General features: G+C 41.7%; 1 protein-coding gene across 2 annotated transcripts in view; it reads right to left on the bottom strand.

Moving 5' to 3' along the window:
- Positions 1-26,887, bottom strand: part of l3mbtl2 (L3MBTL histone methyl-lysine binding protein 2) — a 163,166-nt gene that overhangs the window by 106,064 nt on the left and 30,215 nt on the right. For both annotated transcript variants that reach the window (XR_011887714.1, XM_072271726.1), the window contains exons 8-13: positions 24,004-24,092; positions 21,369-21,600; positions 19,883-19,962; positions 13,178-13,282; positions 3,913-4,060; positions 1,130-1,209 (exon numbers count right to left, since the gene is read on the bottom strand). Coding sequence is in view for 1 of the 2 variants with exons in the window: in XM_072271726.1 (XP_072127827.1) it covers positions 1,130-1,209; positions 3,913-4,060; positions 13,178-13,282; positions 19,883-19,962; positions 21,369-21,600; positions 24,004-24,092 (734 nt within the window). In the remaining variant the exon portion in view is untranslated. The remainder of the gene's footprint in view (positions 1-1,129; positions 1,210-3,912; positions 4,061-13,177; positions 13,283-19,882; positions 19,963-21,368; positions 21,601-24,003; positions 24,093-26,887) is intronic.

Below are 26,887 nucleotides of genomic sequence, written 5' to 3'. Positions count from 1 at the left end.
GCAACTACACCACTGGCCAGCATTTCCAGAGATCACGCTCACACAATTGAAGATACGCCCATCAATGTGCAAGGAGTCAGAATCAGAGGAAAACAGAGATTTTGGAGGCTTGTTGGAAGTAACAGAAATGGGGAGGGGTAAAGCTAGAAGGACTTGAGAATGAGGAAGAACATTTATGAGACGTGACGGATTTCCAGACTAGGAGCCAAAAACAGGAGTATAGGACAAGTGGGACCTGGTACATTTTAGGGGCACCACAAGTTCCCTATGATCTATTGAACATTTCTATTGTTTTCAAAAAAAGGGCTAGCTGGAGGAACTCAGCAGGTCCACACCCACAATGTCCATTGTCCGTGTGAGGCCAAGCTAAAAGAACACCACCTCATATTCCACTTTGGTCGTCTAAAGTCCAAGATATAAACAATGAATTTGCTAATTTTAGGCCACCTACATCACCCAAGCTTCTTTCTCACTCTTTTCAATCCATCCAGGTTTACTAATCCATTTTTCCCGAAACCATACACCCCAGCTCCCTGTTAGCTAGTTTTGTGCCCCCTCACACCTTCCTCCACCTGCTTATCATCGACGCTACTAACCAAATGATTCCAACTATCGCCTGCCAGCCTTTGCTTCAATTAGGCCTCCTCGTCACCTTCTATTATAAGCCATCCCTTCACATGTTATTCCGATGCAGGATCTCAACCAGAAATTTTAGCCATCCTTCTGCTCCAATGGCCGGCTGGTGGTGTAGTGGCATCAGCGCCGGACTTCAGAGCAAAGGCTCCCAAGTTCGAATCGAGCCGGCTCCCTTGCACACTTTCCATCCGTGCTGGGTTGAGCGTCGAGCTAGCAACTCTGCCTCGTAAAAATAAGAAAGCCTGCTAAAAAAAGGCCGTCATGACAGCGTCCCGATGACTCCACTCAGAGTTCTTCTTCTTCTTCTTCCATGGATGCTGCCTGACTCACTGAGTTTCTCCAACAATTTTTTTTTAAAAATTTTTTTTCCTGCCCACTCAAGGTTTCAGCACCTGCAATCTCTTGTGTGTCCAACATGTGGACTAAGGTCCACTTAACTAATGGTCAGGGGAATTTAAAAAAAATTAATCACAAAAAAAAAATCAATACTCACCCGAATGAAGAGATTTGCAGGGGCTGCCACAGAGCCAGTCTCTATTAAATATGTTTCCCAGTCAAAATTTTTCTCATAACCTAGAAACATAAAATGCAAAATGTTACCAGCAGCATCAAACATGGTTCAAATCAGACATGTGTACAAGGAGTGCATTAATAGATGTCATCACAAGAAGACACCTAGTAAATGACACCCATCCACCAATAAACCAAAAATTTTCCAAAGTTCCATTGAAAAAGCCAATGGGAGTGGAAGTAGGAATAGGAGTGACCATCAGCCATTTAACTCTAGTCTATATTCAATAAAATTACAACAATGTAAAATTTAAATTCTAATCCACCTTACTTTCATAACCTTCAATATACCATGGGTGGTAAAACTCTATCACTTTCAATTGATTGAGCTACTGCTTAGTTTTTCATGTTATTATGACATTTGTGAAATGTTTCTTAATTTTGAGTAACTTCCACAACCCTAACAATAAAAGAAAAATTTGTAACAACTTCTTTGAGATTCCTAAAATGCTGACTCGCCCTTTCATCCCCGCATATCAGGGCTACAAGACTAGCTTATGCAGTTGCTACTCATGGTCAACCTCTGGAGCTACAGTAGCATTTTGATGATTCTGCACTACAGTCCTTCCAAAATCAACAGATTCCATCTAAGATGTAGTGCTCTGAACTCAATACGGTACTCCAGATGTGATCAAAATAGAACATTCCACAGATTAACAAAATATTCTTCCTTTACAGGCTAGCAGAGAAAACTAACAAAACATTCTAGTACAAGTTTTCATTATTACTTTTACCTGATCAAGTGATCTGTTAATAGGAGCCCTCAGTCCTTTGGTTTTGTGTCCCAACACTTGTTCATGAAGAAGAAAATCATTCTCAGGTACCTCTTTTGAGGTTTGAAATAGGTCCTCTTGCAGACATTTGTGATTAAACTCACCTACTGCAGTTTCATTCATTCTACCGCAATATTAACATAATTCTATGGTCCCATCCATACCACTTGGTCTCCCACCAATCATTTTCAAATTTTGATATTGATTTGTTATCTAAGTTATTCATGAATATGGTGAATAACTATGAATCCAGCACTTACTCCTGTTGGGCACCAATATCATTTTTTCTATTTGAAGCAAACTACATGGAACCTTATTACATACCTTCTGAAAATCTACCTCGGTAACACACATAAAGTATTTCTCCTGCTTACTAATTTAGTTACTGCCTCAAAAGATTTAATTAGTAGTCAACTACAGGACTTTACAAAATTGTGTAGGTTCCCCAAACTGGTAAAAGTCTAACTGTGCCTTTAAAATTTGCTACTACTCCCTTCCACTCTCCTTCTTTTGCCATTTTGTTAAATAATAGCAACACTTGCTTTTTTAAGTTTAAAAGGATAATTCTCAAACTAAGTTCATTTTGGAAAATCATGGCTTAATTACAGTGGATTTCAGTTCATTGGGAACCATTCCTGATGCGGACCGGTACATTTTGGTCCAATTAAGCAGCTACCCTAATTAGCCAAAGTTTCATGGAAATAGTTAGAAAAGGTATAAAAAGAAAAACTGAGTAACAAATTATGTATTTAAATGAAATACAGAACAAATTAGAACATACCAATATTACCACAGCACTATAAAACTGTATTAGTTCCTAAGTGTTATAAGAGGCATTCATCCTGTGTACACAATGAACAAAATCAGCAGACACCTAGTGCAGATAATAGAGTGCCTTCATACCATGCTATCAACAAATGCATCCACCAGATCTTCAATTTCAGTGCAACATTCAAGAGGATTTATCGATACCTTCAAATTCTTCGTAATCCCTAATTCGTTGAAGTAGTGAAATCATTTCATTTTCACTCCTGTCCTTTTCTAGTATTTCCAAGCCTGAATGCTTGAAACTCTAGTGAGCAAAGCAGCTCTGATTGTCTTACTGCTTATTTGTCATCAACAAGCACTGCTTTTTGAGCATAAACACACACAACTGATGCTATTTAAAAACTGTTTGCTCTTGGCACAGTATCGTGTCTAATGTCCACATAAGCAGGCACAACTGACGCTATTTAGAACCTGTTCAGCAAGTCTCCTGCCCCAATTAAATGGCGTAGTGTCCCAAATAAACAAAGGGAATCCCGGCTATTTTCCCAATTTATTTTTGTTCTTTAAGAGTTGTCCCAAATAAGTGGCTTCCTCATTAACAGATGGCCCAAATAACCTGTGATGAGGCAGCACAAAGTTAGAATGTTGGGGCTTCCAGAGTCATTCAAACACTCGAGTAAAATCTACACAGACATTCTAGTACAGTGCACAAGAACGTAGAACAAGAAATATGTGGGCAAGGTTCACCCAACTGAAGAGCCTAAGGTGACCTAATCAAGAATAAACACGGTAGAATAGTGGTGCAGCCAGTAGAGTAGCTGCTTTGCATTTCCAGAAATCCCGACTCTGGTGCTGTTTTTGTGGAGATTGCATGTCCTTTCCATGACTGTTTCCAGTCTCCTTCCACATCTCAAAGGGTTTGCAGGTTAATTGTCTGCTGTAAATTGGCACTGGTGTGCTATTGTCCCTGAGTTCACGGGAAAGTGGGGAGAGTAGGATTAGTTTAAATGGGCTCTCGATGGACTTCAAGGGGGTTAGGGTAATTATGGTTGAAGACATATTTCTGTATTCCATTTAATCATACTGTTTATTATACTGAATGCTTAATTTGGTAAGTTTAAAAACAAGCTTACAATCAAGTCCAATTGTTATAACAGTAACTCACCTTGCGGAGTCAGTAATGCAATGTCATTCTTCTTGCAGAATCCCACAGGAAAGATGGAATACGAACATGCATGGTAACAGAACCAGTCTGATCCATCAGGAGCCTCAGTGCCATCAATTCCAATCATCAGGTAACCATCTAATAGCACCTATCATTCAATGGGACATGAAACAATCCATCACATCTGTTGCACTGGTCTAGAGACAGATAACATAGCACAGCTCGCACTATTTGTTCTCTATTTAAATATCAAATCTTAGTAAAATTGAAGCCCAGGAACTTAAAAAGACTTTGAGTGCATTGGAAACCACTGTTTTTTTAAAAATAATACTTTTATAAGAGTTGTATTATTAACAAGCTTGTGTATTTTTCACACTCACTGGCAGAAAGCGGTACAGCAGCTAAACCAACGGTTTAATCACCTTTCTTATTTTTTATTGGTTGAGTATTAGCACATTACCCATGTGATGTAATTAGTTTAAATATGTAGCCTATTAACCAATTTATCTCTAAGGAATTTTCTTTATCTTGTCTATTAAAGTAACAGATTTTTTAAGAAGTACCATCTTTATTTTCTTTAGTCCTTTGTCTTAGCATTAATTCCCCTCTTAGCTTTGTTTTTCAATTCTTTATTTATTTTGCTTAGTATTTATATACTTACTGAAATTTTGGAATTAAGACTGCTGGTCATTTTGGACTCCTAGAAGAATCCCAAGGATTGGAAAATAAACAGATCTAATGGGGGTGGAGGGGGGAGGATGTGTGTGTATGCACGCGCGTGCAGTGAGGGGATGTAAAATTTACAGGGAGACGAAAAGCAAAGGATGCTGGTAAATGCATTTAAAAGTCTGAAAGGTAGTGTGCAGTTGTGTCCCGATGAACTGACATCTCTTTTTTTTACTACATATGTGGTGTACAGGGTAAAAAATTCAAAGCTTACAGATAATATGAAAATCAAAATTGCAGCATTGAATATAAACCATAGCAACAGACTCAGGGAGACAAAGAATAGCTTAAAAAAAAATAAAATATAGGTGAATAAAAATTAATGCTGTTAGGTATAAAATGAAACAAAAGAATGAGAAGGCAAATAAAAACACTACAGGCTGAAATGGATGTGCAAGAACAGAAAGACCAGGTTATTTATCCACAAATCTTAAAAGTGACACATCAAGTCAAGAAGGCTGTTGGTTTATAGGGTTATATTGTACAGAAGCAAGAGTGATTTGCCCTGGCTGAATTCTAGTGCTTCAGGAAGTATGCCAGTACCTTTTTGCAGTAAAATAGCACAGATCCAGGAAACAAATTTCAATCCTACTCCTGCTGTTGGAGAATTTAACAAGTATATCTAAAATAGCTAACTATTATCACTAATTATTACCACAAATCTGCCCAATTGTTGTAAAAACCTGTTGCGTTCACTAATGCTCTGCAGGGAAAGGAAATCTGGTAACGTAACCCAGCCTGGCTGATATGCAACTCCAAAGCCTTCACCACATCCTGCCTCCCCACCAACCTGGAAGTTCTGGTAAGGCAAGGGTTAGCATATTGTCCAGGAGAAATTGCAGATATACTGTAGACAAGACAGGTTGTCGAAGAGCACAAGTTCCCTTCTTACAGCAGGTTACTAGAGCCATCTATTGAAGGATGCAAGGGGCACACGTCCCAGCTAACGGTCAATTACTTTACTAACTTCAAAGTATCATTGTTTGTTAGCTGGTAGTTGCTATTGATTTCGAACACCCTTGTTGTGAATGCTGATTGATTCTTGCAAAATAAGGAATTCAAACATACAGAGTTTACCAAACGGTCAACATCTGTAACTGCTACTCAATTCTGTATAAAAATGTCAATTCTCTGTTCAGACTTCAGAGCAGTGTGGTGACGGGACCATGCTGTCTTCGCACAAGTAAATAAAGTGCGTTTGAGGGATCAGTGTGCTTTCAGAGTCTAGTTAATCAGCGACGACACCCAGACTGCTGACTGAACTGCCTCGTTTGTTTGGCAGTGGGCAATTAATGCCAGTCTTGCCAGCAACACCCACATGGGTGAACAAATAAATGGAGAGAGGGAAATGGCAAGATTTATGAGAATGACACCAAGAACATGAGGCTTCATTTACATTGACAGCTCAAAAGTTGAGTTCTCAGAGCAGACTTTAACAGGACAAGATAAATGAAAAGCAGTACACAGCAGTTTCAGCACAACCAAGGGTCACCAAGGGAAAATATTCAGGGCTCAGGAAAAGATAACCATGGGGATTATTAAGTAACTCTTTCAAAGAGCTGGTACACACACAGTGGGCTGAACAGCCTCCTTTTGTACTTTCCAATATAAAAAGATAGAAGCTCTATCTTTGGTCCCTTTCACTTTGTTTCATCACCACTAACAATCTCTGTAGCCACAGTCTGAGCCTTCACAATCTCATTCTGGTTGAAACCAAATTTCTAACCCCTAACCTTCTTCCCTCACTATAGAGCAGCTAATGCTCCCTCCACAGTGCCACAATTGTGCCCTGTGCTAGCAAGATGAGCCTATAGAGTCATAAGGCTAAAAACGAGGTTGTAGACCCAAGGATGCTAGAGGCACAAAGAGAGAATGCAATATGAGAATCCACATTTTGTCTGACTGTGGGCCAGCTTAGACGAGTGAACAATGATGTAATGATTGGCCACAAAAAAAAGACAATAGAATAGTTGAGCCTGTAGCTCAACCCCCTGAATCAGCTGGTCTGATTCTGATCTCTCGCTCGCTCCCAATTTCTGTTGTCATACCACTAGTGATTATGCCTTCAGTGATTCATCTTTAAATTTTGGTATTCCTTGCCCAGCAGTGTGTCAGACAGAATACCTTTACTCTGAATTGCCAAAGAGAGCCCTATATAACATACTAGAGACAATTCTAAACAGTGTTTTATCATCACGTCCACCCACGAACAACTAAAAACTAAATACCCTTACTCTTAATAATTTTAAATTCTCACAAAGATCAACAAAGGGAACCTCTACCAGTCCTACACAAAGGCACCTAACGGCAACTCCTCTGCTTGCATCTTTGGAAACAGCTCTATTTCCATCTTTAATATCTCGATTTTCCCCTTTCAGGGTTCTTTTGAAGACTCTGACCTGGAGTTACACACTGACCACGGTTCTTTGTGGGAATGGGACCTGCTCTCAGGGTTTCACGACTGGCCGTTATTCGATATGCCGAGGATGCGGCCTAAGAGCTTCGCTTGCCTTCGGGGGTCCGGGATCTCGTGGCTCTGGAGATGGGCGGACCAAAGGTTGGTGCCTCTGCAGGAATCCGGTGTGTCGTGGGAGACGGAAGATCAAAAGCAGCAAGCTGGCTGCTGGCTTTATGCCCAGAGACCCGGGTTCTTTGGGCACAGAGCTCGGAAAAAGCGATGCAACGGACTTTTAACATTGTAAATCAGCGAGTTGTTTCTTATGTCTCCCCTCTCGCTGTAAAACAGAGACACCTTTCTCCCCTTGTTAGGGAGAGAGAGAGAGCCTGTGGTATGTCGAACACCGGGTGAATGAGTAGTCTTTAGGATACTGCAAGTTTGTGTCTTTGCTAATGCTTTGCTGCACGCTTGAGTGCCCAGTGGGGGTGCCGATGCTTTTTTATTTTGCTGATGGGGAGGGGGATTGTTGCCTGGGAGGGGAGAGCTGGGGGGGGGGGGCTTTGGGGTTCTAACATTTAACTGTCATTCATTCTTTGGGACACTCTTCTGTTTTTGTGGATGGTTGCGAAGAAAAAGCATTTCAGGATGTATATTGTATACATTTCTCTGACATTGAATGTACCTTTGAAAACAAAGGGCAGGAATATGAAATTCAAGTACAGCCTGCTTAAAGATTCTACAGCGCTGGATTAAGAAGTTCAGGATCAGTTCTAAGTTTCCATACAGATGAATAGCAAGCAACACACATCAAAGTTGCTGGTGAATGCAGCAGGCCAGGCAGCATCTCTAGGAAGAGGTACAGTCGACGTTTCAGGCCGAGACCCTTCGTCAGGACTAACTGAAGGAAGAGTGAGTAAGGGATTTGAAAGTGGGAGGGGGAGGGGGAGATCCAAAATGATAGAAGACAGGAGGGGGAGGGATGGAGCCAAGAGTTGGACAGGTGATTGGCAAAGGGAATATGAGAGGATCATGGGACAGGAGATCCGGGGAGAAAGACGGGGGGGGGGGGCGGGGGAAACAGAGGATGGGCAAGGGGTATAGTCAGAGGGACAGAGGGAGAAAAAGGAGAGTGAGAGAAAGAATGTGTGTATAAAAATAAGTAACAGATGGGGTATGAGGGGGAGGTGGGGCATTAGCGGAAGTTAGAGAAGTCGATGTTCATGCCATCAGGTTGGAGGCTACCCAGACGGAATATAAGATGTTATTCCTCCAACCTGAGTGTGGCTTCATCTTTACAGTAGAGGAGGCCATGCATAGACATGTCAGAATGGGAATGGGATGTGGAATTAAAATGTGTGGCCACTGGGAGATCCTGCTTTCTCTGGCGGACAGAGCGTAGGTGTTCAGCAAAGCGGTCTCCCAGCCTGCGTCGGGTCTCGCCAATATATATTTCCAATGTGCTTCAGACCATTCAGCCTAGCTTTAGATCAAGGCCGATTTATTTTCCCTCTCAACCCTATTCTCACGCCTTCTCCCCATAGCCTTCAACAGCTTTATTAATCAATAATCTATCAAACTCCGCTTTAAATATTACCAATGACTTGGCCTCCATGGCCATTTTAGGTCTATCTTTAACATGAGGAAGTGTGCAGATGCTGGAAATTTAAAGCAACATTCACACAAAAATGCTCATCTTTAATTTGCTTTCATTAGCAGTTTACAATAAACCAGTCCTATCCTAACTGCAACCTATCAGCCACTTACTCCAAGGAAGTAATGCCCAGATGCGAGACTGACAGGGAAGTGTGACGAAAAACCAAGTTATCAGAAGATTGATGCTAATGAGAGAGATAAGTGAGACAATGGAGAAACATTCAAAATGCTAATAAGAGAGAAGAGAGAGATTAACGAGAAAGAAACACATTTCAGAATATTGACAGACCGATTGCTTTGAACCTGAACTGTTTGAAGTTTGATGGACAGGCGATACCCCAGCAGGGGGATAAAAAGAACAGGTTTGCTAAGGCACGACACACACCATGAGATCACGAGATAACGAGACCCTGGAACAGCGGTGTACCCCCACAAGTTAGTGGGAGTTGGAGGTCTGGTTCGAGGGAACCGACCATAGACTGACAGGGTGAAAAGGGACGATCGGCGGGAACCTGGTGTGTGTGTCCGCCCTTGCCTGGGTGCCGGGCTCACTGTGGAAGAACGGTTGTTATCCGGAACGCAGAGGTCACAGTCGGTGACCACAGAAGACATAAAAGGGTTCGCCAAAAAGCTAACTGCAAAGAACATTAAAGGTCTGTTTGAATCAAAATTTGCATTCTCTCTCTCTCTCCAACGGCACAACAGCGATTACTGCGAACTGTACTCAGCTGAACTGAACTCGGCGTCACTCAAGACTGATCGTTTTACCCCTAGACTGCGATAGAGCTTAGTTGATTCCTGTTATCCTAGTTCTGTGTACACGTGTGTATTAACATTGCTAACCTGTTGCATTTACATCCTTACGATTAGAGTACTGTGTTACTTATTTCTTTAATAAAACTTTATTAGTTTCTGTTAAACCAGACTCCAACTAAGTGGTCCATTTCTGCTGGTTTGGCAACCCAGTTACGGGGTACGTAACAGAAGAAAGATCCCAGTAAAAGGTAGAAATTCCTGACAATAATTATTGCAGAAAATGGTTATCAATTGGAAAATGGCACAGGAAGGACAAAGATCCTGACCATTCCTTTATTAAATATTTTCTTTGTTTCCACCTCATAATTTAAAATGACAAAAGAACACAAGATGCCTACACCCCAATCCAAATTTCACCTGCCCTTTCTTATTTACGCCTCCTTTAGAAACACCTTTTGATACTCATTAGCCTTTATCATCCTCTTTCAGATAGCATCACCACCACTGGATCTCTCCTAGTCTCCATTCTATCAGAGGCCATCCTGTTTCTTCTTGGACCGTGGCCCAGAAAAATTAACTGATTCTCTCTCCACAGAGCTCTTCAAGCATTTACCATGCTGGTCAAGGTCAGCACTGATGGGTCTCCTGTCAGACTGTCTGACTGCCCCTCATGTGAAGAATTGTTGTTGTTCCTTTTGGCGCCTTGTAGCACATTGGGTAGCACTTTTTGCCGTTTCCTTAGCACTTGTCTGTTTTTACAAGGCGGAGTTGCTAGCTCGATGCTCAACCCAGCACAGATGGAAAGCGTGCAAGCAGCCAGCTGGGAACATTTGCCTCGAAGTCCAGTGCTGATGCCACTACACCACCAGCTGGCAAATCATGTGAAGAGTGACTGTGCGAATTTTGTACCATCACCTCAATAGTGCTTCACAGAATTCTTAAGACAGGAGTCAAATTGGCCTTTCAAGTCCAAACTCACTTGAGTAGAGCAATCATTCCCTTGCTTTTCTCTAATAGCTGTAGACATTTATTCACTCTCAATTGCCTATCCAATTACATAATAAAGTCTCTGATTGGTTCTGTTTTAACTAACCTTAAATGGTACAGGAAGCACCGAAAGGAAGCAAGTTCTTGTCCATTCCTATACAAGCTTGTTCCTTTGTTCCCATCTCAGGAGTTCATAACTTAAAAAAATGATAAATGATCAGAGTTCTACGCTGCGCACACCTATAGCCCAATCTGAATCCAACTTCCTTCAGTGAATTTCAGAGTAACTACATTCCACATAAAAAGGTTTATCCCATTATCCTCTTTGTAACCTTTGGCTAAAGTTTTAATTCTGTGTCCTCTCAGGCTTGAACCATGAGAATAGGAATAGTCTCTCTCCACTTAGCCTTTCACACAAGGTCTCTTTACTTCTGCATCCAGATCCCAATTTAGGAATACGTGTTCAAGAGGACAAAATGTTGTAACTTTCCCTCGCCCTCCCCTTTATTCCTTACTCGGATCTCTATGGTCCCTATGGTCTTTCCCCTATGGTCCATTCTCCTCTCCTAGAGTCCTTCTCCAGCCCTTTATCTTTCCTACCCACCTGGCTTCTACCTATCCTCATTCCCTCCACCTTTTTAATTGTCGTTTTCTCCCTTCCTTTTCCGTCCCAAGGAAGCATCTCAGGCTGAAGCATTGACTGTTTAGTCATTTCCATTGATGCTGCCTGATCTGCTGAGTTCCTCCCACATTTTGTGTGCCTCCAGATGCTTTGGATTTCCAGCATCTGCAGACTTTCTTGTGTTTAAGATATTGTGAATTAAAAAAAAATATACTGGATGGATTGAGGTAAATATTTTAAAATATGATACAGTGACATCAGTTATACACCTTAATTTGACTGTTAATAGCGCTATCAAAACTTTTCAAAAATAATACTGAGTGGGACAGTTGCCTGTTTTGGAGACCCAGGTTCAATCCTAATCTGTGTGGTGCATCTTCTCCCCGTGGCCATGTGGATTTCCCCCACATCCACTGGTTTGCTTTCACATCCATTTCATGAAGAGCTGGCACTGTAAATTGGCCCTACTTTGTAGGTCAGTGGTAAAATGCGGAGATCTATGGGGTTAATAAAATAGGACTGTCAATGGGTGCTTTATGGTCAGTAGGCTGAAGAGCCTGTTTCCATGCTGTGTCGCTCCAGGACTCCAAAACAGGAGCGACACTTGGTGTCAGCACAAACACAGGAGGAACACGGCAGGTCAGGCAGTATCTTTGGAGAGAAATGAACAGACTGTGTTTTGGATGGAGACCTTCTACAAAGAACATTCAGTCCAGCTGAAGAGTCTCAATCCAAAACGCTGACTGTTCATCTCTCTCCGTAGGTACCGCCCAACCTGCTGAGTCTCGTCTTCTGCCTCCAAAGACTTGGAACCATCGATTTCATGCTGAAACTCCCTCCAACAGATTGAAAAGATTAACTTTATTTGTTACTTGTACATCGAAAAATTGAAACATACAGTAAAACGCATCATTTGTGTCAATGACCAATGCAGTCTGAATGTTTGCTGGGGGTGCTGGCAAGTGTTGCCAAGCTTCCAGCACCAACATAGCATGCCCACAACTCGGAGCGCCTGGACAAAACCAACATGGTCACAGGGAGAAGGTACAAACTCCTTAGGGGCAATGGCACGAATTGAACTCTGGTCACTGGCACTGTAATAGTGTTCAGCTAACCGCTATGCTATCGTTCCACTCCACGAACCTGTGAACAGCCGAATCCCTTAAGTGCTTAATCATGCAAAGAATGACTCAGCCAAGTAATATTTATTTATTGTGAGATACCCAGCAGCCACCTATTTAACACTAGCCTAATCACACAATATTGTACATTGGCCCATTTACTTGCCTCCATCCTTTCCATTGTGGAAGTCAATGAACTAAAGGTTAACTCTGTCTTACAGGACACACTCAAATACCACATTGAACAACATATATAAGCCATGACGACAAGTGCAAATGACTTTAAGATTTCTTCCAGATTTCTTTTCCATCAGTTGCAGATTGCCTTTCACTGAGCACCCACATCATAAGGAAGCAAGGGTCCAAAACGGAAATACTACCAATACATTTCTGAAATCAACTGAATGATGGTACTCTGATCTTCCTCTGACTAGGGAGTGTTCCTTTGAATAGCTAACCAAATAAACATACCCTCAGTGGCCATTTTATTACGTACACCTGCGTGTTAATGCAAATATTTAATCAGACAGATATGTGGCAGCAGCTCAATGCACGAAAGCTTGCAGACATGTCAAGAGGTTCCACTGTTATTTAGATTAATCATCAAGAAATGCAATCTAAGTGACTTTGAGTATAGAGTGACTGACTACTGGTGCACCCGGGTCAGTTTGAGCATCTCAGAAAATGGTGCAAAAAGCAAAAAACATCCAGTGAGCAGCAGTTCTGTAGGTGAAAGGCCTTGTTAATGAGAGAGGTCAGAGGAGAATGGCCCAACTGGTTCAAACCGACAGGAAGGCAGTAGTAACTCAAATAACCAAGCATTACAACAGTGCTGTGCAGAAGAGCATCCCTGAATGCACAACATGTCGAAGTGGATGGGCTACAGCAGCAGAAAACCACAAACATGCACTCAGTGGCCACTTTATTAGGTACAGGAGGTATCTAATAAAATGGCCACAGTGTATATAACAACAGATTTTATACTTTTAAATAAAAGCTTACCTTTCGAACAGTAGCAACACAAATAGTGGATAAATTCAGTGGATCAATAGCCTCTAGTTTCATCCCTTCTTTAAACCAACTATCGTGTGAGTAAACTGCTCGCACCTGAAATTCAGAGACAGACAAAATTTCAAGAAATGGCAAAATGCGAAGAGTACAGAAAATGTTTGAAACACTCAATAAACCAATGTCTGTGGAGAAATCAGCATGCTAACCCTTCCAATGTGGGCAACATACTGTTAAGTGGTCCATTACATGTGTTTACTTATTGATTTCTCTCAAAGATGATGACTGAACTGTCAGCTGTCAATTTCTTATACTAAGGTATCAAACGTATAGATGATCAAAGTAGTTAAGTGCCAGCAAGGTTCAGGGCCCACACTCTAGTTGTCAATAGTCCTTGCATACGGCAGCACAGTAGCACGACACTTTACAGCATCAACGGCCCAGGTTCAACTCTCGCAGCTGCCTGCAAGGAGTTTGAATGTTTTCCCCATGACCTTGTGGGTTTCCTCTGGGTGCTCTGGCTTCCTCCCACAGTCCAAAAACCTACTGGTCGGTAGATCAATTGGTCATTGTAAATTGTTCCGTGATTAGGCAAGGGTTAATTGGGGGTTGCTGGGCAGCTCTGCTCGAAGGCTCGGAAGAGCTTACTTCACGTTCAATGTATATACACGGAAGGAGGGAGGGATAGATACTGTTGAATTGTTCACAAGAGTAGCAGGTACACTTAAGAACAGCATGACTGGGTTCTAACTCAGTTTGTTTGATGTGGGAGGACGACTCCCCAGACTTTTCCCTAATATTCCACAATTTTCACAAACAAAGGGAATACCTACAATGAGTGAAACACAATTATTTCCCCTCACAAAGCAACCACAATAGCTAATTAGGTATATCCATCAAAAGGGAAATGTTATTTATTTATAAATGTTTCTTGTTAACCAACTAATCTAATTGCGCCAATTTTAGAACTCCTGTCATGAGCTTTTACTTTAACATAGACTGTGCCCACTTTGAGGTACACCTGTATACCTGCTCGTTAGTGCAAATATGTAATTAGCCAATCATGTGGCAGCAACTCAAGGCATAAAAGCATGTAGAACGGTCAAGAGATCAGTTGTTCTTTAGACCAAACATCAGAATGGGAAAGAGATGTCATCTCAGTGACTTTGACCATGGGCTTTGGTGCCAGGCAGGGTGGTTTGAAATCGCTGATCTCCTGGGATTTTCACGCATAACAGTCTACAAAGTTTACAGAGAATGGTATGAGAAAGAGAGTGGGTTTCCTCCAGGTGCTCCGGTTTCCTCCTATAGTCCAAAGATGTGCCAGTTGGCAACTTTGGGGGATCTAGGGACATGGACCCACAGGTTCAGTCTGTTCCTCTGCACTGTTAGGAATCCTGTCATTAACCCTTCATGTTTGACCTTGCAAAGTGAATCACTTCGCACTGATCTCTATCTGCCACTCCACGGCCCAGCTGTGCATCCTACCAATGTCCCGCTGTAACCTATGACCGTCTTCTGTGCTATCCACAACACTAATCCTCGTGACATCTGCAAACCTGCTTCAGCTACTATAAGTCATACATAAAAATTACAAAGAGCAGGGGGTCACAGAACAGATCCCCGCAGAACACCACTAGTCATGGACCTCCAGGCAAAATGCACTCCGTCTACTGCCACCCTCTGCCTTCTATGTCAAGCCAATTCAGGGTTCATGCCTTCTGACTTTCTGAATGAGCCTATCATGGGGAACCTTGTTGAATACCTTACTAAGTTCCATATTAACCACATCCATCACTCTACCTTCACCAATTTGATTAGCCTTTTCCTCAAAGTCAAATCAGGCTCAAGAGGGATGACCTGCCCCTCACAAGGTCAGGCTAATCATCTTTAATCAAACTCTGCTTCTCTAACGTTTGTAAATCTTGTCTCTGAGGATCCTCTCCAATAGTTTGCCCACCACTGATGTAAGCCTCAATGGTCAATAAATCCAAGGATTATCTGTAGTATCTTTCTTGAAGAAAGGAATAACATTTGCCACCCCCCCCCCCCTAAGTCTTCTGGTACTACTTGTGTGGCCAGTGAGGATACAAAGAACAAAGAGACAGCAATCTTTTCCCTCTTTCTGTAGTAACATGGGTATAACCCCTCCAGTCCTAGGGATGTATCTATCCTAATGTCCTTCTAAGGTTCCAGCACATCCTCTTTCTGAACCTTGGCATGTTCCAGCATATTAGCTTGTTCTAGACTGACTTCATCTTTGTCAAGATTCCTCTCACTGGGAAATGCTAAAGCAAAGTATTCATTAAGAGCATCCTCCAATGAGTACTTCATTTACTGCAATTACCTTTGACAAAGTACTTCCACCAGTTTGAAAATAATAATACATTGACTATTCCCAGTTAGTTTGTATCACATTACATCTTCAAGGAACACCAATAGATACTCCTTTCACAAAAACAGAATGGTTTTGCCAGATTACCTTGAATTTTTCAAAATGTTCTGCTAATTGCATTAATCCCACCTTCTAGCACTTGGCTCATAACCTCCTATGCTGAGGTGATTTAAGTGATCTTCTAGACGCAACCTCTGGTCACATACGGTGCCTATAAAAAGTATTCAACCCCCACCCCCCCAGAAGGTTTCACATTTTCTTGTTTTACAACATTGAATCACAGTGGATTTAATTTGGCTTTTTTGACACTGATCAACAGAAAAGACTCTTTCACGTCAAAGTGAAAACAAATTTCTACAAATTGGTCTAAATTTATTACAATTATTAAATATAATTGATTTCATAATTATTCACCCTGTCAAGTCAGTATTTATTAGATGCACCTTTGGCGGCAGTTACAGCCTTGAGTCTGTGTGGATAGGTCTCTATTAGCTTTGCACATCGGGACACTGTAATTTTTCCCTATTCTTCTTTACAAAACTGCTCAAGCTCTGTCAGCTTGCATGGAGATTGTGAATTAACAGCCCTTTTCAAGTCCAGCCACAAATTCTCAATTGGGTTGAGGTCTGGACTCTGATATGGCCACTCCAAACATTATCTTTGGTGTTTTTAAGCCATTCCAGTGTAGCTTTGGCTTTGTGCTTGGGCTCATTGTCTTGCTGGAAAACAAATCTTCTTCCAAGTCACAGTTGTCTTACGGACTGCATCAGGTTTTCCTCCAGGATTTCCCTGTATTGTGCTGCATTCATTTTTCCCTCTACCTTACAAGCCTTCCAGTGTCTACTGCAGTGAAGTAACCCCACAGCATGATGCAGCCACCACCATGCTTTACAGTAGGTATGGTCTGTTTTTGATGATGTGCAGGGTTTGGCTTACATCAAACATAGCATTTAGTCTGATGGCCAAAAAGCTCAATTTTGGTTTCATCAGACCATAGAACCTTCTTCCAGCTGACTCCAGAATCTCCCCCATGCCTTCTGGCAAACTCTAGTTGAGATTTCATGCAAGTGTTTGAATGAATGATTTAATTTCAAGCACCCGGACAACAGTTGTATACGCAGTCTCCCCCATATCAGTCACTGAAGCTTGCAACTCCTCCTGAGTTGTCACAGGTCTCTTGTTGGCCTCCCTCACTAGTCCCCTGCTTGCACGGTCACTCAGTTTTTGAGGATAGCCTGCTCTAGGCATATTTACAGCTATGCCATATTCTTTCAATTTCTTGATGACTGACTTAACTGTATTCCAAAGGATATTCAGTGACTTTTCTTGTATCCATCTCCTGACTTGTGCTTTTTGTTAAATTTTTCATGGAGTTACTTGGCGTGTACCTTTGTCTTCATGGTGTAGTTTATGCCAGGATACTGACTCACCAGCAGCTGGACCTTCCAGACATAGGTGTATTTTACTATAATCAATTGAAATTAACACCTTGACTGCACGGTCTCTAAAAAAAAATAAATCTCTATTTAACTAATTGTGTGACTTCTGAAACCAACTGGCTGCACCAGTGATGATTTAGTGTCACATTAAAGGGGGTGAACACAATCAAATATTTTGTGTTTTATATTTGTAATTAATTTAGATCGTTTTGGAGAATTAAATTAGGGTTAGGGTTGAAATCCATTATGATTCAATATGGTAAAACAATAAAGCATGAAAACTTCCAAGGGGGAGGGGGTGGTGAATACTTTTATTAGGCATCGTAGTCCATCGAAACTAATAAGATCTAAGACCCAGGCCTCAACACCTCCTTGTGCAACTGGATCCTCAATTTCCTCACTTGCAGACCCCAGTCAGTTCAGATTGGCAACATCTCCTCCACAACCCCCATCAGCACAGGTGCACCTCAAGGCAGAATGCTTAGCCCCCTGCTCTACTCACATTATACTTATGACTGTGTGGCTCCGTACAGCTCAATGGCATATTCAGGGTTCCAGACATCACCACTGTTGTTGGCTGAATCGAAGGTGGTGATGAATTGGCACAAAGGAGATTGACAATGGAGGACCATGAGCCAGCCCTCATTAGGAGAGGAGGGGTGGAATTCCTTGGCATTGTCATTTCAGAGGATCTGCCAACGTAAGTGCCATTACAAAAAAGGTACGATAGCAGCTCTACTTACTTAGAAATTTGCACAGGTTCGACAAACTTCTATAAATGCACAATATAGACTATACTGACTGGTTTCATCACCCCCAGTATGGAAACACCAGTACCCATGAACTGAAAAGCCTACAAAAAGTAGTTTTGTGTTTACATAGTTTGTCTTTTTTTGCACATTAGTTGTTTGTCAGTCTTTGTGTGCAGTTTTTCCACTGATTCTACTGTATTACTTTGCTCTACTGTGAATGGACTGCAGAAAATGAATCTTAGGGTAGTATATGACATATATGTACTTTGTTAATTAACTTACTTTGAACTCTAATCATACGGGACTAACTTATATGGGCTTCTTGATCAGCATAGCCCTACGTGAAATGATAATGCCCAGGAATTTAAAGATACTGACCCTCTCCACCTCTCTTCCCCTAATGAGGGCTGCCTCATGATCCTCCATTTTCTTCCTCCTATAATTAATAATCAGCTTTACAGACCATTAACTGTAAAGTTAGTGCTGGAACTAAAGAGTAAGACTCTCAGATTTCATTTCTAATTTGTTACAAGTTAGTTGGTTATTAGGCACCAGAATCAGATTTAATATCATCAGCATGAATCATGAAATCTGTTAATTTTGAGGCAGTAGTTCAATATAATACATGATAAATATAGAGAGAAAGAATTGAATATATATAATATTTTATATATATATACATATATTTAAAAAATTGTGTGTATGTATATGTATATTAAATTGTTAAATTAAATAAGCAGTACAAAAATAAAAATAAAAAAGGTATAGATGTAGTGTTCATATAAATCGGATGGCAGCGGGGAAGAAGCTGTTCCCAAATTGCTGAGTGTGTGCCTTCAGGCCTCTGTACCTCCTTCCTGATGGCAACAATGAGAAGAGGGCAGGTCCTGGGTGAGTGGGGTCCTTAATGATGGACCCCTCCTTGAAGATGTCTTGGATACTATGGAGGCTAGCATCCATGATGGAGCTGACTAATTTTATAATCCTGTGCAGCAGCACACCACCCCCACCCCACCATACCAGACAGTGATGTAGCCAGTCAGAATGCTCTTCACGGTATATGTGTAGAAGTTTGAGTGCAGAAGTTTCCAACCTCTTATCAAGTGCCTAATGGTGCAGCAGACAGCTCCAGCCACACATGTTCAATCCTGACCTCTTGTAGTTCAAACATTCTTCATGTACCTGCTTTGGTTTTTCCCAAATGCTCCATTTTCCTCCAAAATGGCAAAGGGAAGCTAATAGGTTAACTGGCTATGATAAACAAGAAAATGAATCTCAGGCAAGCAAATAATGGCATATACATATTTTAATAATAAATTTACTCTGAACTGCCACTGGTAGAAGTGGATGACAGGAGAACTGGGGAAATTTGCAAGTATGTGAAAAATATAGGTTATTGGGAAATACCGGAAGCATGAGACATTCTGAGTTGAGAATGGATTTGAGGGCCATGAAATAAAATGAGATTCCCAATAAATGAGAGTCAGAATTGTTTGCACACTTGGAGAAATGACTGATAATTGATCACTCCTCAGCATTCAAGCAAAGGCACCTACGCAGAGGATCGAAAGAGACTACATCGGGTTGTACATTCAGCCATATGATTTCTGAGTGGTCCATGAACTATTCCTTCTTTACACTAATTTATTATAACTTTTTTAAAAAAACATCTTGATGCTGCAAAATAACAAATTTCACGGCATACACTCAGTGGAGGATACCTCCTCCTGTACCTAATATTCTTTCTAACATACACATAAACTTTACCCTGATTCATTCACCACTAGTAATTCACAACAGCTAATTAACCTAACAACCAGCACATCCTTGGGACTTGTGAGGAAATAAGAGCACTTGGGAGAAACATGGGCACAGGGGAATGTGCAAACTCCACAGACATCAAGCCTGGGACTCTGGAGTTAAGGCAGAAACACTACCAACTGTATCACTGTACCATATAAATAGGCAGTAAGACAGTTTCTCTTCTTTGTGCTTCCAACTACTTTTGCCGTAGCGACAAAACTGTTGACTTGCTCCACTGCTAACAATGCATTCCTTTTCTGATGCAGACACTCCCAGAGAATGAAATAAAATGTACAGTATTTTTCCTTACCTTTTTGAAGATGTGGTATACAGCATCACAGTAGAATTTCCTGATTGCTGAGACGTTCATCTCTCCGTTAAGAGATTCTTCTGTAGAAGTGAGAACGTTTTAAGATGACAGCTGCACAGACTAGAAAATTGTAACTTTTTAAATCTATTTTATAAATACCCTGTTAATCCTACCCTTTCTCATTTTAACTGGTAAACAATTCACAGAAAGTAACTTGTTGATTAGCATCATGTTATAAAACCAGTCTTTACAAAATGACAAGCTAATAGCTCCTCACCTTCACATGCTAAACTCACTCCTTCTTATTTATCAAGAACATGATAATGTTCTTCCATTCAAATTCTCAGCTGGCTAGCGGTGTCCTGGCATTGCACTGGACTTTGAGGTGAATGGTCCTGGTCTTTGCACACTTTCCATCCATAGGTGGGTTGCGCCTCAAGCTAGCAACTCGGCCTCATAAAAAAGTAGACAAATGCTATGGAAACAGCAAAACCGCCACTCGACGCACATCAAGGCATGAAAAGGGACAACAAGAATTCAAAGCCTCAGCTTTACATGTTCTCCCTTTTCGTTCCATCTACTGATTCTTCTGATTTATTCTTTGAACATCTTACTGTTCAATGGTCTTGTAACAGTAGGATAGAGACCGCCCTTGAGCCTTCTGGTATGTGCTTTCAGGCTTTTGTGTCCTTGGCCTGATTTTTTTTTGGCGGTGGGGGGGGGAAGAAAAGAGAATATCCAGGGTAAGAGCTTTGATTATGTTGGCTGTTTTACTGAGGCAGTGAGAAGTGCAGGTGAAATTCGTGGATGAAGGGCGGAGGTGGTTTCTGTGATGCGCTAAGTTGGGTCCACAACCCTCTGCAGTTTTATGCGGTTGTGAGCAGTGCAGGTGCCATACCAGGCTGTGATGCATCCAGAGAGAATGCTCTCTATGGGTGCATCGATTAAAAATTGGTGACGGTTAAAGAGGACGAGCAAAGTTGCTCTACAAAGGCAAGTATAAATCTGGAACTTCAACCGCCCAGTGTGGGAGTGATATACAATGGTTTGGAGGTCCTGTTGAAAATTTTGCTGCAGAGGTTGATGGTACTTCATTGGAAAGATGGCCATCAGTACAGTTAGGATGTGCATCTGACATAACCAAGCTAAGGGGCCAACTCCAACCCTTCCTGAATTGATAATATATTGAATAACGGTTTTAACACGTGACTCTGACCTTTATGTCCCTGATGCCACTCTTCTGCACAGTTCCTGTGTCAAGTCAGCCATTTACTTGTGCATCACGGAGACGGCTGGGACATAACATTCATGGTCAACACTGACCGACAGAAGGTCTCATTACCCTCCTTGCTTGGCTCTACTTTCAGACTAGTTTGGATACTTTTGATCCTCACACACTAAAAGCATTGCTATGATTGCACTCTGGCCCTCTACAGTCCAGAAGATTCACAACAACAGAAGTCCCTGTAAAGCCTCCAGTGCTCACCTGTGTATTTCACGTTGTGACCCACTCTCCTGGACCATCCCACCGGATGAATGAGAGGACTCCACATGTGGCACCAGAAATCGTCGTCCTCCTCACAATCTATATACAGCAGCCGCAGACGTCCACCTACCACTCGATCCACAATCGCTTTCCTTGTGCGTGAAATTTCCGTCTTATCGACAACCTCCAGCCGCATTCCTGGTCGGAACGGGTACTTCATGCACTCCACCATCTGGGCAGAGAGGAAGAGTACATTTCTTTTTGAACAAATGCATCAACTGGAAAAAAAGCACTTTTGAAGGGAGTGCACAATTCCACAGCCAGCAGTTTTCTCAGTGAGAAGTGTAGATGAAATTCATGGATGGAGAGGCTAGTTTCTATGATGCCTCCCTTACTGTTCAGAGTAAATCATACATTAGACCATCTTGATGCAGAGGAAGTCATAGTCAAGATCTCAACCGAGTACCCACCCAATTGGTGCAATTATTTCCCAACATTACCAACAACATTGCTGAGATCTCAGTGTCTCTCCCTTAGCCCTTACACTAAATATAGGCATTTTATTTTCTTATTGCAGCTGCTCCAAACCCTTTAAAATGCTATACCCAACATCCCTCACCCAAATAATATGCAAGACTCTGTAACACATCTAGATATACATCAAACAGTTTGGGATGAATAAGGTTACAAGGCTCTCTCTCCCTTGCTACAGATCTGCTGTCAATAGTGGTTCAGAGATCAATAGACATTGCTTCAGAGGAAGAATCAGTCAAGGCTAGTAGGAGCAACAGAATAATGTGTTGCAAATCACATTGCTCTAATAAACCAGCTTCCAAGTACAACAGGAAAATTTTACCTCTAAGGAGACTGGCCCAACAAAAATCAATGTGCAGTTTATCTTACTTCATAGGCTTTCAAAAAAAAAAAAAAAACAGTATTAGTGTTTTTCATAAGTGACTCTTGAAGAAAGTGTTTTCAGAAGCAGGGGTGTGCTATGCCTCACATCCCTTCCAACTTCATAAGAAGCTACATGTGCTTATGCCGCCAGTCGCTCGACAGAAATGGGCAACGTTTATCAGAAGTGCTTTAGGTTGGGCTGCTGGTTATTACTGATTGGGGTGCCACAGTAGCACAGTGGTTAGCACAACACTTTACAGCGGGTTCAGTTCCTGCCGCTGCCTGCAAGTTTGTACATACTCCCCGTGACTGCGTGGTTTTCCTCCAGGTGCTCTGGTTTCCTCCTACAGTCCAAAGATGTAACGGATGGTAGGTTAATTAGTCACTGTAAATTGTCCCATGATAGGGCTATGATTAAATCAGGGTGAGGGAGAAGAGGGAAAATAAATCACTGGATGGCATGGCTCAAGGAATATTGGTAAAATAGATGCAGAGATTCTTAAATAACAACACACCCTAAGGCAGAAGCTGCAGTCAAGGATGCAACTAGGGGTCTTCAGCAGGTCTCAGTACAGGAAGAGCCCTCTCCATCATTGAGCACATCTACATGAAACTCTTTCATAGGAGAGCATCATCAAAGATCTTCACTACCCAGGCCATGCTCTGTTCTGCCAGCAGGTAGAAGGTGCAAGAGCCTCAGAACTCACACCACCAGGTTCAAGAACAGTTACTACCCCTCAACCATCAGGCTCCTGAACAAAAAGGGGATAACTACACCCATCTATTGAGATGATCCCACAACCAATGATCTCACTTTAAGGACTCCTTATCTCATGTTCTCATTATTTATTGCTATTTATTTATAATTGCATTTACGTCGCTTGTTGACTTCTGCATTCTAGTTGAGTCTTTCATTGATCCTGTTGTAGTTACTGTTCTGTAGATTTGCTGAGTATGCCTACAGGAAAATTAATGTTACAGTTGAATATGGTGACATACATGTACTTTGATAATAAAATTTACTTTGAACTCTGAACCAGTGTGGATAACTTCACTCACCTCAACACTGAACTAATTCCACAACCTATGGACTGATTTTCAAAGACTACAATTCAGGTTCTCAATATTATTTATTTATTTGTTTGTTTGTTGGTTTTTGTATTTGCACTGATCGTCTTCTTTTGCACATAGGTTGTTTGTCACTTTGTGTGCTGTTTATCATTGATCCTATTGTATTTCTTTGTTCTACTGTGAACGCCTGCAAGAAAATGAATCTCAGGATAGTATATGGTGACATATGCATAATTAGATACTAAATTTAATTTGAACTTTGAAGAGCAATCATGGGTGAAGGAACTAAATCAACTAAATTTTCAATCACTGTTGAAAAATGCATAAACAGAAAGCAGGAAGATCAGAATGGAAAGACTCACTTTTGTTAAAACCCCCAACACCCTGCCCCACATGTGAATAAAGTACACACAAATTCAAATACTAAAAAATGAACTCAAAAGGCAATAAAAAAAAAAGGACCCTCAGTGATTTTTTCTGCTACTCAACTCCTCCACGACATTGCTAAGATCAATTAACTCAGCATGGGCACAGAAATAACACTGTAGACATCCTTTATCAACTCTCATCAATGAACAAGGAGCATTAGGTACTTTCATTTTGACTTATTCAGATCAACTCCTTCCAGGTACTTACCCAGAGCTAGAATGAATGGTAGTTGCCTTACCTTAAAATGAAAGTCAGCTGGTAGGGTCCTAGAACCAATCAGTTTCTTTAAAAGATAGGCTTTCCAGTCTGTGGTTTTGTTTTGCACAGCTAAACAGAGAATATCACATTTAATACGAAGTCTTACAATGGAATAGCATACCATACAATGGAACATCTTCCCATCAAGTCCTGAACACATTGTGCACTACCTAGATCAGCGATCCCCAACCACTGGGCTGCGGACCGGTACCAGGCCGCAAAGCATGTGCTACCGGGCCGCGAGGAAGCGATATGATTTGGCGATACGAGTCAGCTGCACTTTTCCTCATTCCCTGTCACGCCCACTGTTGAGCTTGAATGCACGCAAGGTCATTACCCACGCGTCATCAATGTCAGCGCGGGAAGGCGATCAACTCCTTGAGCTTGCAAATGATGGTGGGCTGAAAAGTATGTTTGACATAACATCTCTGTCGGCATTCTGGATCAAAGTCAAGGCTAAAAATCCTGAGATAGCCACGAAAGCACTGAAAACGTTGCTTCCATTTCCAACATATCTCTGCAATGAATGCAACGAAAACTAAATTGTGGAATAGACTGGACATAAGGAACCCCCTTCGACTATCACTGTCTCCCGTCACCCCTCGATAGGACCGTCTTGTTGCAGGAAAACAAGCCCAGGGCTCCCACTGATTCAGCGATATTGGTGTGTTGCAATGATTTTATATATTTATACGGGAAAATATGCGCTGCGTGTTTAATATCCAAACGTTACTTAAAATGTTATGATGCTATTGACTTATATAACCATATAACAATTACAGCATGGAAACAGGCCATCTTTGTCCTTCTAGTCCGTGCCAAACGCTACTCTCACCTAGTCCCACCGACCTGCACTCAGCCCATAACCCTCCATTCCTTTCCTGTCCATATAGCTGTCCAATTTTTCTTTAAATGATAATATCAACCCTGCCTCTACCACTTCTACTGGAAGTTTGTTTAATACTTACTTCAAGCTCCCCTGATAATTGACTTATCACTATATTCATGCGAGGAAAATATGTGCTGTGGTTAATATTAAATTTGTTAGATAAACCCCTTCAGAAAGGAAATTGAGTGTATTAGCCATTTATCATCTATATTCCGGTCGTGATTAACACCCCCCCCACTGAACAGAATCGCCAAAAAATCGTACACGCATGCGCACTGGTGCCCGCGCAAGGCTTCATGGTCATTGTAGTCTTTCTCGGTAAATCCAGCGTATTTGACTGCTACCCTTGTCCGTTGGCAACCCTACCACCCCCCCCACCCCCACCCGGTCGGCCGGTCCGCAAGAATATTGTCAATATGAAACCGGTCCGTAGTGCGATAAAGGTTGGGGACCCCTGACCTAGATTACAATCACAATGCAAGGCTTGATCCAGCCAACAGAGATTTTCTCCCATGGTGTACAATTAATTTATTAGGACAACTACTGTCTTGGTGCCAAGGAAAGGCAAACCCGTTTCAGCTCTTTTATCCATGTCTGCACCAAGGCATTCAAGTTATTTAGAGGGCACAGTCATAGTGACAGTAATGACACATTGCAGCAGGTTGCTGATGACTTCATGTGGACTGATGAGGCATTAATTAGCTGGAATTCTAAGACTGACTCCACAAAGCCCTTCATAAATACAGCAAAACTTGAATTATCAGCCCTTCATAAATACAGCAAAACTTGAATATAAAAACCTATATTCAGTTTCCTCACCATTTGCTGTACTGTATGTTAATTTTCTGACGGGCGTACAAGAACACTCAAATTCTTCTGGGAGCCAATAGTTTCCAGACTTAAACACAAGATGCTACAGATGCTGAAAATCTACAGTAACACATATAAAATACTGGAGGAACTCAGCGGGTCAGGAACATCTAAAGAAAGGAATAAAGAGTTGACATTTCAGGCTGAAACCCTTCATCAGGACTAGAAAGAGAGGGGGAAGAAACCAGATTTATACTCCTGGTCAAGCTGGCTTCCTCGGATGATATCTTCCAGATAGTCCAGGAAACTGCTTATTTCAATTTTTCTACGTCTTCTTTTTATCTTAAATGTGTTTCTGGAACTGTTAAGAGTCTGCGATTTACAGTTTGGAGATCGATTGAGTGATTTAGTGCTTTGCTGTCTCTGGGAAGATTCCAGGAAGCATTCACGAGTGGCCTTGAGGCAAAGAACTCAAGAGACGAAACGCAAGCCCATGATCAACTCCATTTTGCTGATCGAAGCGTCCGTTCATCACAGATTAAATAGTCGAGGAAGATTGAAACCTTGAGGCGAAATGTGGAAGGCACGCAAAAGTTCAGCACTGACTACCTGCCTCTTGATCACTGCCATGACAAATCTTATGCTGCTTCCGGAGAAGGACTCCATGTGGTGGCCTATTGCCCCCTGCTCTGGAGGGTAGACTACTGTGTTCCAAGTGGTCTCTCTCTCTCTCTCTCTCTCTCTCTTTTAAATGCAGGGAGGGGGGGCTTGGGGGTTGATTGTTCTAGTCCCATTCTTATTTGTATGGGCAGGGGTTTGATGCCTTTCTTCGAACGACTTCCATGGTTTTCTTTGTTTCGTGGCTATCTGGGGAAGACGAATCTCAGAGTTGTATACTGCATACATACATTGATAATAAATGAACCTTTCTGAACCTTTGGTGGGGAAGTGAAGTAGTACAAGTTAGAAGGTGATAATTGAAGTCATGTGAGGGGGAAGGTAGGTGGGTGTGAAGTAAGAAGCTGGGAGGTGAAAGGTAGTAAAGGCAAAGGGCTGAATGAGAAGAAATTTGACAATCATAGATGCTGCCTAACCTACTGAATTCCTCCAGCATTTTGCGTTTTCCAGATTCTCACCTCTAAGTTATTTTGTTGTTCTATTTTCC

This window comes from Mobula birostris, chromosome 11, assembly GCF_030028105.1.
Source record: "Mobula birostris isolate sMobBir1 chromosome 11, sMobBir1.hap1, whole genome shotgun sequence".
NCBI lineage: Eukaryota > Metazoa > Chordata > Chondrichthyes > Myliobatiformes > Myliobatidae > Mobula > Mobula birostris.
Note: the sequence above shows the minus strand (reverse complement) of the source record. Positions and strands in the feature narration are given on the sequence as shown.